The sequence below is a fragment of the Eutrigla gurnardus genome, assembly GCF_963514095.1.
Source record: "Eutrigla gurnardus genome assembly, chromosome: 8".
NCBI lineage: Eukaryota > Metazoa > Chordata > Actinopteri > Perciformes > Triglidae > Eutrigla > Eutrigla gurnardus.
Genome location: NC_139922.1, coordinates 27,825,862 through 27,846,672, shown reverse-complemented (window position 1 = coordinate 27,846,672; position 20,811 = coordinate 27,825,862). Strand labels below are relative to the sequence as shown.

Sequence of the window (20,811 nt, the reverse complement as noted above, 5' to 3'; positions counted from 1 at the left end):
AATTATTTTTTTATTACTCTGATTTTTTTTCATTGCTTTTTTATGACTTTTTTCATGACATTTTCGACATACTATAATTTTTCAGTATTCTGTACCATGAATTTTCATTACTTTTTCGTGACTTTTTTCAACATTCTATACTATAATTTTTTATAACATTCTATACTATAACTTTTTTCAACATTCTATACTATAACTTTTTTCAACATTCTATACTATAACTTTTTTCAACATTCTATACTATAACTTTTTTCAACATTCTATACTACAACTTTTTTCAACATTCTATACTATAACTTTTTTCAACATTCTATACTACAACTTTTTTCAACATTCTATACTACAACTTTTTTCAACATTCTATACTACAACTTTTTTCAACATTCTATACTATAACTTTTTTCAACATTCTATACTACAACTTTTTTCAACATTCTATACTACAACTTTTTTCAACATTCTATACTATAACTTTTTTCAACATTCTATACTACAACTTTTTTCAACATTCTATACTACAACTTTTTTCAACATTCTATACTATAACTTTTTTCGTGACTTTTTTCAACATTCTATACTATAACTTTTTTCAACATTCTATACTACAACTTTTTTCGTGACTTTTTTCAACATTCTATACTATAACTTTTTTCAACATTCTATACTACAACTTTTTTCGTGACTTTTTTCAACATTCTATACTATAACTTTTTTCGTGACTTTTTTCAACATTCTATACTGTAACTTTTTTCGTGACTTTTTTCAACATTCTATACTATACATTTTTTCGTGACTTTTTTCAACATTCTATACTATAACTTTTTTCAACATTCTATACTACAACTTTTTTCAACATTCTATACTATAACTTTTTTCAACATTCTATACTACAACTTTTTTCAACATTCTATACTATAACTTTTTTCAACATTCTATACTACAACTTTTTTCAACATTCTATACTACAACTTTTTTCAACATTCTATACTACAACTTTTTTCGTGACTTTTTTCAACATTCTATACTATAACTTTTTTCAACATTCTATACTACAACTTTTTTCGTGACTTTTTTCAACATTCTATACTATAACTTTTTTCAACATTCTATACTATACATTTTTTCGTGACTTTTTTCAACATTCTATACTATAATTTTTTTCATTACTTTTTTGACATTCTATACTATAACTTTTTTCGTGACTTTTTTCAACATTCTATACTATAACTTTTTTCGTGACTTTTTTCAACATTCTATACTATAACTTTTTTCGTGACTTTTTTCAACATTCTATACTGTAACTTTTTCGTGACTTTTTTCAACATTCTATACTATACATTTTTTCGTGACTTTTTTCAACATTCTATACTATAACTTTTTTCAACATTCTATACTATAACTTTTTTCAACATTCTATACTACAACTTTTTTCAACATTCTATACTATACATTTTTTCAACATTCTATACTACAACTTTTTTCAACATTCTATACTACAACTTTTTTCAACATTCTATACTATAACTTTTTTCAACATTCTATACTACAACTTTTTTCAACATTCTATACTACAACTTTTTTTAACATTCTATACTATAACTTTTTTCAACATTCTATACTACAACTTTTTTCAACATTCTATACTACAACTTTTTTCAACATTCTATACTATAACTTTTTTCGTGACTTTTTTCAACATTCTATACTATAACTTTTTTCAACATTCTATACTACAACTTTTTTCGTGACTTTTTTCAACATTCTATACTATAACTTTTTTCAACATTCTATACTACAACTTTTTTCGTGACTTTTTTCAACATTCTATACTATAACTTTTTTCGTGACTTTTTTCAACATTCTATACTATACATTTTTTCGTGACTTTTTTCAACATTCTATACTATAACTTTTTTCAACATTCTATACTACAACTTTTTTCAACATTCTATACTATAACTTTTTTCAACATTCTATACTACAACTTTTTTCAACATTCTATACTATAACTTTTTTCAACATTCTATACTACAACTTTTTTCAACATTCTATACTACAACTTTTTTCAACATTCTATACTACAACTTTTTTCGTGACTTTTTTCAACATTCTATACTATAACTTTTTTCAACATTCTATACTACAACTTTTTTCGTGACTTTTTTCAACATTCTATACTATAACTTTTTTCAACATTCTATACTATACATTTTTTCGTGACTTTTTTCAACATTCTATACTATAACTTTTTTCGTGACTTTTTTCAACATTCTATACTATAACTTTTTTCAACATTCTATACTACAACTTTTTTCGTGACTTTTTTCAACATTCTATACTATAACTTTTTTCAACATTCTATACTACAACTTTTTTCAACATTCTATACTATAACTTTTTTCAACATTCTATACTACAACTTTTTTCAACATTCTATACTATAACTTTTTTCAACATTCTATACTACAACTTTTTTCAACATTCTATACTACAACTTTTTTCAACATTCTATACTACAACTTTTTTCGTGACTTTTTTCAACATTCTATACTATAACTTTTTTCAACATTCTATACTACAACTTTTTTCGTGACTTTTTTCAACATTCTATACTATAACTTTTTTCAACATTCTATACTACAACTTTTTTCGTGACTTTTTTCAACATTCTATACTATAACTTTTTTCGTGACTTTTTTCAACATTCTATACTATACATTTTTTCGTGACTTTTTTCAACATTCTATACTATAACTTTTTTCAACATTCTATACTACAACTTTTTTCAACATTCTATACTATAACTTTTTTCAACATTCTATACTACAACTTTTTTCAACATTCTATACTATAACTTTTTTCAACATTCTATACTACAACTTTTTTCAACATTCTATACTACAACTTTTTTCAACATTCTATACTACAACTTTTTTCGTGACTTTTTTCAACATTCTATACTATAACTTTTTTCAACATTCTATACTACAACTTTTTTCGTGACTTTTTTCAACATTCTATACTATAACTTTTTTCAACATTCTATACTACAACTTTTTTCGTGACTTTTTTCAACATTCTATACTATAACTTTTTTCGTGACTTTTTTCAACATTCTATACTGTAACTTTTTTCGTGACTTTTTTCAACATTCTATACTATACATTTTTTCGTGACTTTTTTCAACATTCTATACTATAACTTTTTTCAACATTCTATACTACAACTTTTTTCAACATTCTATACTACAACTTTTTTCAACATTCTATACTACAACTTTTTTCGTGACTTTTTTCAACATTCTATACTATAACTTTTTTCAACATTCTATACTACAACTTTTTTCGTGACTTTTTTCAACATTCTATACTATAACTTTTTTCAACATTCTATACTATACATTTTTTCGTGACTTTTTTCAACATTCTATACTATAATTTTTTTCATTACTTTTTTGACATTCTATACTATAACTTTTTTCGTGACTTTTTTCAACATTCTATACTATAACTTTTTTCGTGACTTTTTTCAACATTCTATACTATAACTTTTTTCGTGACTTTTTTCAACATTCTATACTGTAACTTTTTTCGTGACTTTTTTCAACATTCTATACTATACATTTTTTCGTGACTTTTTTCAACATTCTATACTATAACTTTTTTCAACATTCTATACTATAACTTTTTTCAACATTCTATACTACAACTTTTTTCAACATTCTATACTATACATTTTTTCAACATTCTATACTACAACTTTTTTCAACATTCTATACTACAACTTTTTTCAACATTCTATACTACAACTTTTTTCAACATTCTATACTATAACTTTTTTCAACATTCTATACTACAACTTTTTTCAACATTCTATACTACAACTTTTTTCAACATTCTATACTACAACTTTTTTCAACATTCTATACTATAACTTTTTTCAACATTCTATACTACAACTTTTTTCAACATTCTATACTACAACTTTTTTCAACATTCTATACTATAACTTTTTTCGTGACTTTTTTCAACATTCTATACTATAACTTTTTTCAACATTCTATACTACAACTTTTTTCGTGACTTTTTTCAACATTCTATACTATAACTTTTTTCAACATTCTATACTACAACTTTTTTCGTGACTTTTTTCAACATTCTATACTATAACTTTTTTCGTGACTTTTTTCAACATTCTATACTGTAACTTTTTTCGTGACTTTTTTCAACATTCTATACTATACATTTTTTCGTGACTTTTTTCAACATTCTATACTATAACTTTTTTCAACATTCTATACTATAACTTTTTTCAACATTCTATACTATAACTTTTTTCAACATTCTATACTATAACTTTTTTCGTGACTTTTTTCAACATTCTATACTGTAACTTTTTTCGTGACTTTTTTCAACATTCTATACTGTAACTTTTTTCGTGACTTTTTTCAACATTCTATACTATACATTTTTTCGTGACTTTTTTCAACATTCTATACTATAACTTTTTTCAACATTCTATACTATAACTTTTTTCAACATTCTATACTACAACTTTTTTCAACATTCTATACTATACATTTTTTCAACATTCTATACTACAACTTTTTTCAACATTCTATACTACAACTTTTTTCAACATTCTATACTACAACTTTTTTCAACATTCTATACTATAACTTTTTTCAACATTCTATACTACAACTTTTTTCAACATTCTATACTACAACTTTTTTCAACATTCTATACTACAACTTTTTTCAACATTCTATACTATAACTTTTTTCAACATTCTATACTACAACTTTTTTCAACATTCTATACTACAACTTTTTTCAACATTCTATACTATAACTTTTTTCGTGACTTTTTTCAACATTCTATACTATAACTTTTTTCAACATTCTATACTACAACTTTTTTCGTGACTTTTTTCAACATTCTATACTATAACTTTTTTCAACATTCTATACTACAACTTTTTTCGTGACTTTTTTCAACATTCTATACTATAACTTTTTTCGTGACTTTTTTCAACATTCTATACTGTAACTTTTTTCGTGACTTTTTTCAACATTCTATACTATACATTTTTTCGTGACTTTTTTCAACATTCTATACTATAACTTTTTTCAACATTCTATACTACAACTTTTTTCAACATTCTATACTACAACTTTTTTCAACATTCTATACTACAACTTTTTTCGTGACTTTTTTCAACATTCTATACTATAACTTTTTTCAACATTCTATACTACAACTTTTTTCGTGACTTTTTTCAACATTCTATACTATAACTTTTTTCAACATTCTATACTATACATTTTTTCGTGACTTTTTTCAACATTCTATACTATAATTTTTTTCATTACTTTTTTGACATTCTATACTATAACTTTTTTCGTGACTTTTTTCAACATTCTATACTATAACTTTTTTCGTGACTTTTTTCAACATTCTATACTATAACTTTTTTCGTGACTTTTTTCAACATTCTATACTGTAACTTTTTTCGTGACTTTTTTCAACATTCTATACTATACATTTTTTCGTGACTTTTTTCAACATTCTATACTATAACTTTTTTCAACATTCTATACTATAACTTTTTTCAACATTCTATACTACAACTTTTTTCAACATTCTATACTATACATTTTTTCAACATTCTATACTACAACTTTTTTCAACATTCTATACTACAACTTTTTTCAACATTCTATACTACAACTTTTTTCAACATTCTATACTATAACTTTTTTCAACATTCTATACTACAACTTTTTTCAACATTCTATACTACAACTTTTTTCAACATTCTATACTACAACTTTTTTCAACATTCTATACTAACTTTTTTCAACATTCTATACTACAACTTTTTTCAACATTCTATACTACAACTTTTTTCAACATTCTATACTATAACTTTTTTCGTGACTTTTTTCAACATTCTATACTATAACTTTTTTCAACATTCTATACTACAACTTTTTTCGTGACTTTTTTCAACATTCTATACTATAACTTTTTTCAACATTCTATACTATAACTTTTTTCAACATTCTATACTACAACTTTTTTCGTGACTTTTTTCAACATTCTATACTATAACTTTTTTCAACATTCTATACTACAACTTTTTTCAACATTCTATACTATACATTTTTTCAACATTCTATACTACAACTTTTTTCAACATTCTATACTACAACTTTTTTCAACATTCTATACTACAACTTTTTTCAACATTCTATACTATAACTTTTTTCAACATTCTATACTACAACTTTTTTCAACATTCTATACTACAACTTTTTTCAACATTCTATACTACAACTTTTTTCAACATTCTATACTATAACTTTTTTCAACATTCTATACTACAACTTTTTTCAACATTCTATACTACAACTTTTTTCAACATTCTATACTATAACTTTTTTCGTGACTTTTTTCAACATTCTATACTATAACTTTTTTCAACATTCTATACTACAACTTTTTTCGTGACTTTTTTCAACATTCTATACTATAACTTTTTTCAACATTCTATACTACAACTTTTTTCGTGACTTTTTTCAACATTCTATACTATAACTTTTTTCGTGACTTTTTTCAACATTCTATACTGTAACTTTTTTCGTGACTTTTTTCAACATTCTATACTATACATTTTTTCGTGACTTTTTTCAACATTCTATACTATAACTTTTTTCAACATTCTATACTACAACTTTTTTCAACATTCTATACTACAACTTTTTTCAACATTCTATACTACAACTTTTTTCGTGACTTTTTTCAACATTCTATACTATAACTTTTTTCAACATTCTATACTACAACTTTTTTCGTGACTTTTTTCAACATTCTATACTATAACTTTTTTCAACATTCTATACTATACATTTTTTCGTGACTTTTTTCAACATTCTATACTATAATTTTTTTCATTACTTTTTTGACATTCTATACTATAACTTTTTTCGTGACTTTTTTCAACATTCTATACTATAACTTTTTTCGTGACTTTTTTCAACATTCTATACTATAACTTTTTTCGTGACTTTTTTCAACATTCTATACTGTAACTTTTTTCGTGACTTTTTTCAACATTCTATACTATACATTTTTTCGTGACTTTTTTCAACATTCTATACTATAACTTTTTTCAACATTCTATACTATAACTTTTTTCAACATTCTATACTACAACTTTTTTCAACATTCTATACTATACATTTTTTCAACATTCTATACTACAACTTTTTTCAACATTCTATACTACAACTTTTTTCAACATTCTATACTACAACTTTTTTCAACATTCTATACTATAACTTTTTTCAACATTCTATACTACAACTTTTTTCAACATTCTATACTACAACTTTTTTCAACATTCTATACTACAACTTTTTTCAACATTCTATACTATAACTTTTTTCAACATTCTATACTACAACTTTTTTCAACATTCTATACTACAACTTTTTTCAACATTCTATACTATAACTTTTTTCGTGACTTTTTTCAACATTCTATACTATAACTTTTTTCAACATTCTATACTTCAACTTTTTTCGTGACTTTTTTCAACATTCTATACTATAACTTTTTTCAACATTCTATACTACAACTTTTTTCGTGACTTTTTTCAACATTCTATACTATAACTTTTTTCGTGACTTTTTTCAACATTCTATACTGTAACTTTTTTCGTGACTTTTTTCAACATTCTATACTATACATTTTTTCGTGACTTTTTTCAACATTCTATACTATAACTTTTTTCAACATTCTATACTACAACTTTTTTCAACATTCTATACTATAACTTTTTTCAACATTCTATACTACAACTTTTTTCAACATTCTATACTACAACTTTTTTCAACATTCTATACTACAACTTTTTTCGTGACTTTTTTCAACATTCTATACTATAACTTTTTTCAACATTCTATACTACAACTTTTTTCGTGACTTTTTTCAACATTCTATACTATAACTTTTTTCGTGACTTTTTTCAACATTCTATACTGTAACTTTTTTCGTGACTTTTTTCAACATTCTATACTGTAACTTTTTTCGTGACTTTTTTCAACATTCTATACTATACATTTTTTCGTGACTTTTTTCAACATTCTATACTATAACTTTTTTCAACATTCTATACTATAACTTTTTTCAACATTCTATACTACAACTTTTTTCAATATTCTATACTACAACTTTTTTCAACATTCTATACTATAACTTTTTTCAACATTCTATACTACAACTTTTTTCAACATTCTATACTACAACTTTTTTCAACATTCTATACTACAACTTTTTTCGTGACTTTTTTCAACATTCTATACTATAACTTTTTTCGTGACTTTTTTCAACATTCTATACTGTAACTTTTTTCGTGACTTTTTTCAACATTCTATACTATACATTTTTTCGTGACTTTTTTCAACATTCTATACTATAACTTTTTTCAACATTCTATACTACAACTTTTTTCAACATTCTATACTATAACTTTTTTCAACATTCTATACTACAACTTTTTTCAACATTCTATACTACAACTTTTTTCAACATTCTATACTACAACTTTTTTCGTGACTTTTTTCAACATTCTATACTATAACTTTTTTCAACATTCTATACTACAACTTTTTTCGTGACTTTTTTCAACATTCTATACTATAACTTTTTTCAACATTCTATACTACAACTTTTTTCGTGACTTTTTTCAACATTCTATACTATAACTTTTTTCGTGACTTTTTTCAACATTCTATACTATAACTTTTTTCATTACTTTTTTTTTTAACATTCTTTACTATAACTTTTTTCATTACTTTTTTGACATTCTATACTATAACTTTTTTCATTACTTTTTTGACATTCTATACTATAACTTTTTTCATGACTTTTATCGACATTCTATACTATAACTTTTTCGACATTCTATACTATAACTTTTTTCGTGACTTTTTTCAGCATTCTATACTATAACTTTTTTCACTACTTTTTTTTTAACATTCTTTACTATGACTTTTTTCATGATTTATTCCGACATACTATAATTTGAGTATTTTCATAACTTTTTTATGGACCCGTGGTCCATCATACACACATCTCAGGGGCTGGCTTGCTGTCTGTCTGGCTGGTGAGTGAGTAAGTTAGTGAGTTAGTGAGTGAATGACTGAGTGAGAGATTGCCCTTTGTTGTTGCATATTGATTTTAAAAACATTTCAGACAAAAAAGTAACCATATAGATTTCCAAGTTTGTCAAAATAATGTTTTGAAATATTTTCACATGTCTGTGTCTGTCAGGGCTCAGGAGGTGGAGTCATGCTGTGGTTTATCAGTTATGATGGAAAAGAACAGAAGACAGCAGAAGATAATTGAATGTGTTTCTTATCAAAAACATGCAATTGTCAGCCTGTGAACCCTGTCTCATCCAGACAACCCATCCATCAACTACATCTCTTTACATACCTCAAACTAGTGTAATCTATTCCAAAATTGTTTTTCTTAAAAAAACCTCTGTGAACTATTTATCTTTTATGACGTCCAAAAATCATTTAGGTTCCCTCAACTAATTTAAATGGTATACCCTAGAGTCTGACATGTGCTGTTTTCGCCCTCTTCTGGCCCAAACTATTTATTGCAGCTCACATTTTTGTCCCAACAAAAAGCAAAATTTAAAGGAACAAAACTGACCCCAAACTTGTACCAAGTTTTTGTATGTTTATTATCATCGAAATGTTTATTGAAACACCATGTGTGTAAGGATCAAATAATAAAAGGAGACTCAATGTAAAGCTTGCACAGGCGATCTGCAGTGAACAGACCTGCTATCAAAGTCTGGGATACAACATTTCCTTTGGATTGTGCTGGTTCAGAACAAAAAAGCAGATGGTTTATGTAAAAATGAATATCATAGCAAATACCCCAGTGAGGGGAGGAGAAATGATCATGTCTTAAAAATGGATTGACAAAATGAACGCAGTTACAGGTACGAAACAGGAGAGCGGTAATGAAAATAAAACAAAATTAAAAGTACTGTATCTGCAATCTTGATCTCACACACACACATACACACACATATACACACTCACTTGCAAGCACACTCATACACACACAGGCAGGCGCACACACATGCACACGCTCACTCTCACGCACACACTTGCACACACACACATGCTTCAGAGGTTTCCCCACACACACACACACACACACACACACACACACAATCACAAACCCACAGATAAAATGTAGTGATTGAAAATAGTGAAACCTTGGTAAAATCTAATGGTATCATACATCCACGTCTTGTGTCTGAAGTGCAGAAAACAAAATGAGCTTTAAAAAAAAACTAAAATGGAGATAAAATTCAGATGAATAATGAAAAGCATGCCCATCTTCACTGGTCTAACCCAACTTGAAACGACCACAAACCCAGAGTGTTGCTCTCTCTACCCTACCCAACCCCCGACCCCCACCCCTTTACTCCACCCTCACTTGCACCATGCCCTCTTACCTTGTTTCTCATATCATACCCACATCCCCGCCTCACCCTCATCCTGCCCTCGGCCTCCAACCCCCTCCCTCCCTCCTTTCCTACACCTGCCTCCCAAACCTGCCATATTTCATAGTTTCCGTGCTCTTCCGAGTCACGGACGGAGGCCTGGCTGAGAGGAGGAAGCCGGGGGCGGGTCGGGAGGAGAAGAGGTGCTGGTTTCGGGGCTCTGGTCACCATTTATCAAAAAAAAAAACACAATGTCCAGTTCAGAATAACAGAGTGAGGACTCGGAGGGGGGGAAGAGGAGTCTCGTTGTGTGTTGAGGTTGAAGGTTGTGAACCTGTTTGCTTGTGTGTCGGGGTTGTTGTGTTTTTTTTTTACACTGGAAACAATCTTATGATGCGTTAGTCTAGATGTGAGTGTTTTTGGGGTTGTGCGATGTTGTGTTAAAAGGCATGGGTGGTAGTGGAGGTGGGGTTGGCGTAGGCTCAGGGCCTTGTCCCTCGTCCCTCGGCCCCAGTCGGAGAAAAGGGGGGCAGGTTTATAGGGCTTGCGTCTTGAGCTCGATGGGCTCGCCGCGGGCGTCCTGCTGGGTCTCGCTCTCTGGAGGCCGGCTGCCCTTCAGTGTGGCCAGGCGCTCGGACAGACCCCTCATGCGTGGGAACAGCATGAAATCATACAGAAGGGCGCCCATTGCACCTCCTATCATGGGCCCGACCCAGTACACCTGCGAGGAGCGAAACATCAGTCAGCCATTCATAATTCCCTCTCAGATTGTCGTCTTCAGCGTGACTCGCAGGTCTTACCCAGTGGTTGATGAAGTTCCTGAAGAGCACGGCGGGGGCGAAGGACCTGGCAGGGTTCATTCCAGCGCCGGTGTAGTACATCTAAGACATGATCCCACTCGTTACTGCATTGTGTGTTTAAAAATATTCAATTGTTACGTCACATAATTGTCTGTGATGTGTCTCACCCCCATGAGATGTCCGATGGTGACGGAGAAGCCGATGGATAGGGCGGCGGATCCCATGCGTCCGTTTCTCCTCTCGTCAGTCACGGCGAAGATGCAGACCACGAGCTGCATGGTGAGGAAGACCTCCACGGTGGTGGCCATTCCTAGACTGATGCCCGGCTGCAGCTGCAGATCAGATGGATGAAAACAAATCTTTGCATAAGTCAAAGAAATCTCAGAAATGTTTTAAACGTATTCTAACTTTTTCTTTGTTTTTCGTATCTTAAATTCCAACAGATTGCTTTACTGAGCCTGAATGAAATGATCCTAAACTCTTCAATCCTGTGTCGGGTCCTTACCGTGTTCATCGCCATGTTGCCTCGCATGTTGCCGGGCGTGACCCCGTACAGCACGGCGGCCCCGGCCACGGCCCCCAGGCACTGAGCGGCTATGTAGAAAATGGCGCGGAAGAGCGACATCTGCGAGCCAACAAGGTAGGCGAAGGTGACGGCGGGGTTAATGTGGCCGCCGCTGATGTGGCCGATGGACTGGATGAGAGTGGCAGCTGCCAGCCCAAAGCACAGGGCCACATGGAGGACATGGTGAGGCCCGGTGGTCCAGCGCAGGGCGGCCCCCATGCCGAAAAACACAAAGAACATGGTCCCGAAGAACTCTGCGAAGACCGCCCGCCAAAAATTCATGGACCGGAACTCCCACATGGTGACCGTTCACTCGAAGGCTCTCCACCAGATGAAGAAGGTTCTCTCAAAGATTAAATCAAGAAAAGGTGGAACCTTTTCAATCCTCTTCAAAACAAAAAAAGGATCTCCCCAAAAAAAAAACACTCAAAAAAACAGGACGAATCCACTCAAACGGATCTTTACCAACTGGGTCGGTAAAGTCAACTCAGCTGCTTGCCACCTCTGTCCACCTGTCGCAAAGACATAGGTGGGAGATAGCGTGGGGAGGTGTGGGTGGAGATCTCAGGTGGGGTGAGTCGTCAAGAGGAAGTGGGCATCAACACTAAAAAAGGATGTTTCTAAATTAGAGACGGGGGTAGACAGAGTGTCCGGTTGGACCTTTTAGCCTCTCTGACAGAGGGGAGAGGGCCAGACAGGGGCTTTATAATAACCCCCAGGGGCCCCAGGTGACGCCATAATCCCCCCCTGTAGGGCCAAGGGCGTGGGGAGGGGGGTGGGGGGCGGCAGTGCTGGACATCCTAAATCAAACAAACTTAACCCTTCTGTCGCCCCCTTGTAACAAGACATGGCCAAACAGGCGAGAATAGAAGAGTACAAGGCGAGAATGAGTGGAAGTCAATGTAAGACGTTTAGTGGGAGGAAGAACTACACTAGGAAGTACTGTATCTTATATTCAGGGGGGGGGGGGGGGGGGGGTCACCAGGAGGAACAGCCGTGACGGAGAGCAGCTGCAGCCCAGACGTTTTCTTTGAGGCGTATGTCATCTGTTGACGTATCATAACTGTCATAATCAGGTTGGGATGCAAATGCTTCTGGACAAGGACAGAAAACACAAACATCTGTGCACATAGACTCTGCCATCATGCACACACACACACATTAACACACACACATATAGACACTTACACACACACACACACACACACACACACACACACACACACACACACACACACACACACACACACACACACACACAGACACACACACACACACACACACACACACACAGACACTTACACACACACACATAGACGTATGCACACATGCAGATAATACAGTTGGGGCCCCGGACGGAAGTGCCCAAAGCTAACAGCGCTGAAGTGACCCATACACTGAAATGCCTGACCCTGTGAAACCATTGTCTGTGGGCCACATATAGACGCCGACAGGTCAAGAATATATATATATATATATATATATATATATATATTAAAACTAAAGCACGGAACTAGCCGCTAACTAAGCATTATCTGAAATGTGCAAAAAAACAACATATATGGCTTTCTGTTTATTATTTTGGAGACAATAACGAGGAGGTAAGGTGCAGCCGTCAGTGCAGAGGCCTGCATGAACACAAAGACCTGGACTAGGACTCGGAGCCTCTGAGCCTCGGAGCCTCTGAGCATCGGAGCCAGTGTCTCCACTGCGTTGCTACGGCGACACGAGGAGGAGCTGACCAAAGTGTGTTGACAAACACAGATCCACAATCAGTGGAACAACAACGATTCACATAACGCAGCAGACGGGCTTCTAGGAGATGCTCGGCAGAGGTCTGCATTATGTGGAAGTGTGTGTGTGTGTGTGTGTGTGTGTGTGTGTGTGTGTGATGCGGGTTGGCAGCAGGGATGAGTGTGGGGGGGACGGTGGGGTTACTAAGCAGCACCGGGGCATCGCGCTGACCAGTCGAGAGCCATCACTGCTGGGAGGGGTTGAGGGGGGGGTGAGATGGGGGGTGGGGGGGATGGGGGGGTAGTTGGTGGTGATGAATGCAGAGAGCTGATGTTGCTGTTTTGACTCCCTTTTATACATGTTAGAAAGACCACACACAATGCAAAATGCTGGCAGCACCGTGGCAGTTATAGCTATTGTGTGCACATTGTGTGTGTGTGTGTGTGTGTGTGTGTGTAAATAGTTTATGTATGTGTTGTGTGTATTGAAATGACACTGCTGTAGCGATACTGTTTGCCTCCATGGTTTTATTTGAGCCTCGCAGTCAAACCGAACAGCAACATAATAAAAACGCATCAATTTTAAAGGTTCAGTTCGTGCAAAACACAAAACAACTCACTTGCTGTAGGCAATATACACACAAATATTATGAATACAATAACGATAATAAAGGTTTGATGAAAGCAAAAAGCATTGTCTCTCCCACACACACACACACACACACACGTTATATCCATTTCATATAACAAGGCGTATTGATACTGAGCGTGTTCTTTCCTTAGAGCCGTTCCAGAGAATCAGAGTCTATTTGGTTGTGAAAAGGACGAGGAGACGGACGCTAACAGGCTCAGACACGGTGGACTAATTGAGGAGCATCATTGAACCCACAACACAGTGCGAGGACCTTCTTTAGCATTTCAAAGCGTACGTGGAACTCAAAGTGGCAACACATAATAGCGTTTTCAATGAACCTCCATTATACATTCTAATGATGTGCAAATGTGAAAGCAGCAACACTGAGTCTCAGACCTTTACTGTCACGCTCGGCTCCAGTAAAATGCAGCTTTCTCTCCACGTGTGCAACAGAAATAATGTTTCAGTGGAAGGCGATAGAAAGGAGAACTCTATTGTCCGCTGAGCGACATGTGAGTTTGTCGAATAATAGAATAAACATGAGACGCCTGCAGACACTTCAAAATAATACATGTGGAAGCCTACAGCCAAATTAGAATAAACAAAATGTAAATAAAAGAAAATGTTGTTTTCCATAAACCACACCATTACTTAACTAAATACACTTTAGGATTTAGGGTTCTTAGTGTGGCAGGACAGATAATCAATAAACTGATATCGGAGGCTTTATTACTCTTCTCTTCTTCTGCTGTTACACTTAGTTCACCATCATTCCTGAAATGCCAACAGCTGCTACAGTGACTGTTTCATGGAGTATTTCCATTTTGTGCTGCCTTCCAAGCAAAAAGGCAAATATTCACTTATAACCACTTCTTAAGTTTGTGAAAATTTGCTCTTTTTTTTTTTCATATTTCAATTTTTATATCATCGTAAACTGAATATTATAGAGTTTTAACACATTTAAACACCGTAGGCTTGGGGAAATTAAAACAATGTTTTTTGATAATTTAGAGAATAAACTGATTTATCAGATGAATCCCGGTGGGATGCATTAAGAACCCGGAGATTAAATCTGAAAATGAATAGATGTTCAATTCATCTCCCACCTGACACCCTCTGCTTTTCCATGACGTGTTGCTATTCTCACTTCAGTGAAGGATTTTAGGATTTCTTCATTTCGGGTTAGGGTCATGTTGGATGTAGGATGAATCTCATCTTCATTAAAAATAAAAAACAAACATGTGTTTCCATGTGTCTGGTCGTGTGCTCAGCTGCTCTCCTGTTTGTTGGCCTGCTTGGCCCTCATGGCGTTCTGCGTGACCGTGGACAAAGACGACCCCGTCATGCTCGCCGTCTCCACGATCTCGATGTCCTTGCAGGTCAGACACGCCACCAGCTTCTGGCGAGAGGCGCTGCGTGCGAAGCAGAAATCGTGGGACACGCCGGCCAGCAGAGCACCGATCACCGGGCCGATCCAATACACCTGGAAGAAAAACGGTTTTCACTTCAACTGGACGGTCCGAGTAGAAAACATCCATCTGAGTATCAACTGAACTTTACTGCTGAGGCCATTCACAGACCCTTTACTTCAGTAAAATACATTAATATAAATGTACACCATTAAGTAAAGTATGGTATGAACGGTTATGTGGACTAAACGTAACAAAAGTAAAGGCGTTATTAGACACTAGTGCATCTGTGTGTGAGCAGCGTTTAACTGTTGTCAATGCTCAAGTTGGAGTCATTCAAAAATTGATTGTATAGTATAATATTCATAAAATAAGTTATTAAAAATGATTGTATAGTATAATATTCATAAAATAAGTTATAAAAAATGATTGTATAGTATAATATTCATAAAATAAGTTATAGAAAATTTCATAGTAGTATGCTATGAAAATATCATAAAAGTCATAGTAATGTAGACAGTATAGTAGGCCATGAAAAGACAATGTATACAATATAGTACAGAAAAAAGCCAGTGTTAAAAGGTTTGAAAGTCATAGGAAAGTATGACACAAAAAATCATGAAAAATGTCATAGTAAATGTAATTAATGGTCATTGCATGTTACAAATATTATGTAAAAAAGTTAAAGTATACAATGCAATGTAAACTTCATGAAAATGTCATTGAATGAGTTATGTAATATGCTTGAATAATTCACAAAAAAAAATCCTACTATCATCACAAAGATGCTCTTCGAAAGTCATAAAAATTCAGAAGAATTCAGAAAAGAGATAGTATAGAAATTATAGTATAATATGCCATAAAAATATAATTAACATTATTTTTACTATAATATGCTATAAAAGTAATAGTATACATCATATCACAACCAATTATAAATGTCATTGTATTAGTACGTCAAAAGTAAAATATCACAGTATAGTATGCTATATAAAAGTAATACTATAGTATGCATTAAAAATCATATGTTGCAGGAGAATAAGTTGAAAGTTGATGATAGAAATGTCATCTTATGCCATAAAAAGATCACATAAAATATACAATAGAAAATGTTCTAAAAATGGCATAGTATAGTATTTAAGTATGTAATAAAAAAGTCAAAAATAAATAATCCCATATGCCATAATAATGTCATAAAATGTCATATACATATATTCAATACAGTAGGTCAAATAAAATCTCATGAAAAAAATAATTAAAATTTAAAAAGTCATTATATATAATAATATATATATAATAATATATATATATATATATATATTATTATATATATATATATATATATAATAATATATATATATATATATATATATATATATATATATATATATATATTTATTTATTTATATTTATAAAATTATAGTATAGTAAGCATAGAAAATGTCTGATCAGAATGATAATATGCCATAAAAATATTTTAAAAAAGTAATTAAAAATAATAAGTTAGATAAAAAAAAAAATAGTCATATAAAGTCAAGTATAAAGTATCACAAAATGGAAATACTCAAAGTACACAATGGTACTTAATAACAGCACAACTGTAAATGTTCAACCTTAAAACCATTATGTAATTAATTTAAAATATGAATTGAATTTGAATATTCATTAATTTGTTGCTGTTACTGTGGTTGTTCTGAGTGTTGCTATGGCGACAGATCTCTCACCCAGTGGTTTTCCCAGAAGCCCGTGATGATGGCCGGACCCAGAGAACGTGCAGGGTTCATACTAGCACCGGAGAACCGCGCCTGACACACACACACACACACACACACACACACACACACACACACACACACACACACACACACACACACACACACACACACACACACACATTTTTGCTACTTTTCCTTGTTATAAGCAAATATTTTTTGCATGGCATCTTTCTCTTCATTGCCTCCTCAGTGTTACCTGGATACATCACAGCAAAAGTAAACATCCCATAATATCTCTTACAGTATTTCAGAGGTGGGAAATAAAGTACAAATACTTTTAGTAAGTAGAATTTTAAGGTATCTTGTACTTTTTTTCGGACTACTTTTTACTTTTACTCCCTACATTTTAAATATCTGTCATTTCTACTTTTCAAAACCGGCTTGTTACCTTTAAATGCATCTGAGGGGAATTATCAAAAATAATCCTATTAATATGGCGTGAGATTCAGTTAGCCTTGCAAACAAAAACAGCCCGTAGAAATGTCCCTCATAGGGAACATTTCAGAGTCTGTACCTTTTTACTTTTACTTGAGTAGTTGAATCAGTACTTCTACTTTTACCAGAGTATTTTTGAACACAAGAATGTGTACTTCTACTTGAGGATGTCTGTACTTTTGACACCTCTGCAGTATTTACATTGTCCCTGCTTGAAAGAACAGTCATATATATTTTGTACTATTCTTCATCTAAACTTTTGATATTCAGCTCCGACTTTCATGAATGTTTTCATGTTATCGTTGTGCACGGACGCTCCTCTCACCCCGATAAGAACTCCAGCAGTGTGTGCTAATCCAATGGCCAGGTTTCCTGGTTCTGGGCTCTCCTTCCGACGCTGATCCTCCACCGAGAACACCGTGAAGACCATCTGGAAGGTGCACAAGACCTCGACGCCCAGAGCCTGAGCTGCATTCAGCTCTATAGGAACCTGAGAGACGTGAAAACAGGAGGAAGAAAGAGGGACTTTTACAAAAAGTTGTCTCTCAAACTTAACCCACAAATAATCTGAGGACTGACCGTGCTGACGAAGTGGTCTGCGGTGGTTTTGACCGGCAGGGCCAGGTAGAGGGCCCCGGCTCCTAAAGTGGCCCCTAAACACTGTGCAGCGATGTACAGAACGGCCCTGAGGACTTCCAGCCTCCGAGTGGCCAACAAAGCCAGAGTCAAGGCCGGGTTCACCTGGTCAGAGAGCACAAAACATGCACTCAAACTTATAGATATGGAATTATACTGTATATTAAATAACAAATCCAGCATTTGTATGCAGATATCAGGTTGAAAGCATCTAAATAAATACACATTTAATTACTATGAGATGTTTCACCTGCGCTCCACTTATTTCTCCAAAACAGTGTCCCAGCGCAACAATGGAGGCACCGACTGCCACTGCCGGGTACAGGGGCTCCACAGGGCTCCCTCCGGGGCCCGGCACGGAGGCACCCAGGATGGCGCTCACTAAGACCAGGGTGCCGAGCAGCTCTGCCAGGATGGCGTGCCAGAACTGCCGACTACGTAGCTCCACGAAGACAAGGGGACATAAACGAAGGTAATATTTTAAAACCTAATCTATGATCTAAAACATATTGAACTCATTGATTTAGTCAAAAAGCCTAATGAAGGGTGTGTCCATATGCTGACGATGGTGTGAATTAGACTACCTAATTAAACACAGTTTCTACTTTGTTTGTTAGATATACTGTCACATTCTCTCAATAAATAAAAAATGGATTTACAAAATGCATTAATGTCCCAAAATTGAAACACCTTCAATACAAACTGCCATAGAATACGGAGACACAAGCACTTGTTAAATTAACTTCTACGTCACGAGGGGTTCAAACACAAAGGAGACGATGCTAACGATGCTTACCTCACGCCACGTCATTTCAACCTCGGTATGTTTTTTCCGTCCGTCCGTCTGTGCGTCGCCGTCGGGGTCTGAGGTTCTTCAGGGTCTCTGAGACGCCCTTCATCCTATGATGGGAGCAGCCTCCCCCCTCCTCTCTCAGTCCCTCCCTCTCTCTCTCTCTCCTCACCCTCTCCTCACCCCACACCTCAGGCCTCTAGCAAGTCTTCCTGTGTACAAGCACTAGTCAACGCCAAAAACACCACGTCTCCCTCCACCAAGGTTGCCTGTGTAACACCCCTGATCCCTCCCGATTCTCCCAACAATACGTTCTACTGACCTTGAGCAATTTAATGCATCTTCAGGAAACTACAAGGAGCCTTTTGTGCTGATTGTGGCCACTTCAGGGGCTGCAGGGAGGACATAAAATCATATAACCATTATGGAAAAAGAGGAACTGTCAGAAGCACAAAGTGGGTCGTTTAAAATTTGAGCTTGAATGCCAGTTAGTCATATTTATCAGAGAGTCAAATGTTGTATGTCGGTGTTTGAATGCAACATGAGAGCAACACCAACAAGTATGACAGACTTTTGGGATATTACTGTCTTATAAAAGACCATAGAGCTCCAATATTATCATTAAACGTTGCACTGGCTGTTTCCCTTCATTACCATGAACACGGGTTTGACCCTCCTGCAAGATTTAGAAATTACACAAATCCCACTTTTGTATGATTTCCCACTTTTTGAGTACTTTTTTGCTTGTTTGCTCAAAGAAAAAGCTAGTGTCCAGTTTCTATGGCGGCGTCTCCTGAGCACCTGGCGCCATTTTGCTCAGCCTGATTTTCATATCAATTATGGGAGAAAGGGACCATGAGTGAGCGAGGGGGGATCACGAGGACCGAGTCTTTCATGATGCCGTTGCCATAGAGCCATATTGTGATGAAGCATCTGTGCCGGCTTTTCATTTTTTTTATCCTCTTTGATATCAAAACAAATGCCGTCGTGAAGACAGAATTCCTCTGTTCGACTAAAAAGGGGGAATATTCACGTCTTTTTTCCCTCTCAGTGCGGTGTGTGTGTGTGTGTGTGTGTGTGTGTGTGTGTGTGTGTGTTTTGTAGAATAGAGGCAGCTGACGATGATGTGGAGACGTTTCGGCCCCTGAATCGACTCTCCTGACTCTCCAGGCCCTCGATCTGGCACACAGGAGTCCAGAATGAACTGGTTGGTGCCGAGGGTGCCGCTGAGCGTTCCCCCCCATTATGCTGTGGATTACCCCCTCCTCTCCAAGGCAACTGTTAAACTGTTATCCCCCCTTTTGTGGGGCTAAGCCCGACTGTGTGGAGCAGGGGGCCGGCTTTGGGCGAGGGTGGGGGCCCCATAGAACCCGCTGGCGTGGGGAGTTTTCGGCGCTCTCCGCCCAGAGCGCTGACACCGACACAATTTCACACACAAATATACAACGCAGCCACAGGGAGTGCCAGCTCAGGGATTTGAGGGAGCGACAGGAGG

The 20,811-nt window shown here is 34.5% G+C and overlaps 2 protein-coding genes across 2 annotated transcripts; both read right to left on the bottom strand.

The window, feature by feature from the left end:
- Positions 1 to 9,767: 9,767 nt before the first annotated feature.
- On the bottom strand, positions 9,768 to 12,534 carry mipb (major intrinsic protein of lens fiber b). Its single transcript, XM_084015536.1, has 4 exons — positions 11,845 to 12,534; positions 11,507 to 11,671; positions 11,340 to 11,420; positions 9,768 to 11,260 (listed from the first exon to the last, which is right to left on the bottom strand). The coding sequence occupies exons 1-4, from the start codon at positions 12,202 to 12,204 to the stop codon at positions 11,075 to 11,077; spliced, it is 792 nt and encodes a 263-aa protein (XP_083871662.1). The 5' UTR covers positions 12,205 to 12,534; the 3' UTR covers positions 9,768 to 11,074.
- Positions 12,535 to 14,800: 2,266 nt separating this feature from the next.
- LOC311016760 (aquaporin-4) lies at positions 14,801 to 19,424 on the bottom strand. The gene is made up of 6 exons (XM_084014685.1): positions 19,323 to 19,424; positions 18,777 to 18,968; positions 18,470 to 18,631; positions 18,216 to 18,380; positions 17,405 to 17,485; positions 14,801 to 15,754 (listed from the first exon to the last, which is right to left on the bottom strand). The coding sequence occupies exons 1-6, from the start codon at positions 19,335 to 19,337 to the stop codon at positions 15,539 to 15,541; spliced, it is 831 nt and encodes a 276-aa protein (XP_083870811.1). The 5' UTR covers positions 19,338 to 19,424; the 3' UTR covers positions 14,801 to 15,538.
- Positions 19,425 to 20,811: the final 1,387 nt, after the last annotated feature.

Excerpts from the sequence above, each read along its gene's own strand:
- mipb (XM_084015536.1), bottom strand. The coding sequence starts at position 12,204 with ATGTGGGAGTTCCGGTCCATGAATTTTTGGCGGGCGGTCTTCGCAGAG. Across the intron at positions 11,672-11,844 it reads GCAACATGGCGATGAACACG|CTGCAGCCGGGCATCAGTCT; the intron begins GTAAGGACCCGA and ends TCTGATCTGCAG. Across the intron at positions 11,421-11,506 it reads CCATCGGACATCTCATGGGG|ATGTACTACACCGGCGCTGG; the intron begins GTGAGACACATC and ends ATCATGTCTTAG.
- LOC311016760 (XM_084014685.1), bottom strand. Across the intron at positions 18,632-18,776 it reads GAGAAATAAGTGGAGCGCAG|GTGAACCCGGCCTTGACTCT; the intron begins GTGAAACATCTC and ends CTCTCTGACCAG. Across the intron at positions 18,381-18,469 it reads CAGACCACTTCGTCAGCACG|GTTCCTATAGAGCTGAATGC; the intron begins GTCAGTCCTCAG and ends CACGTCTCTCAG.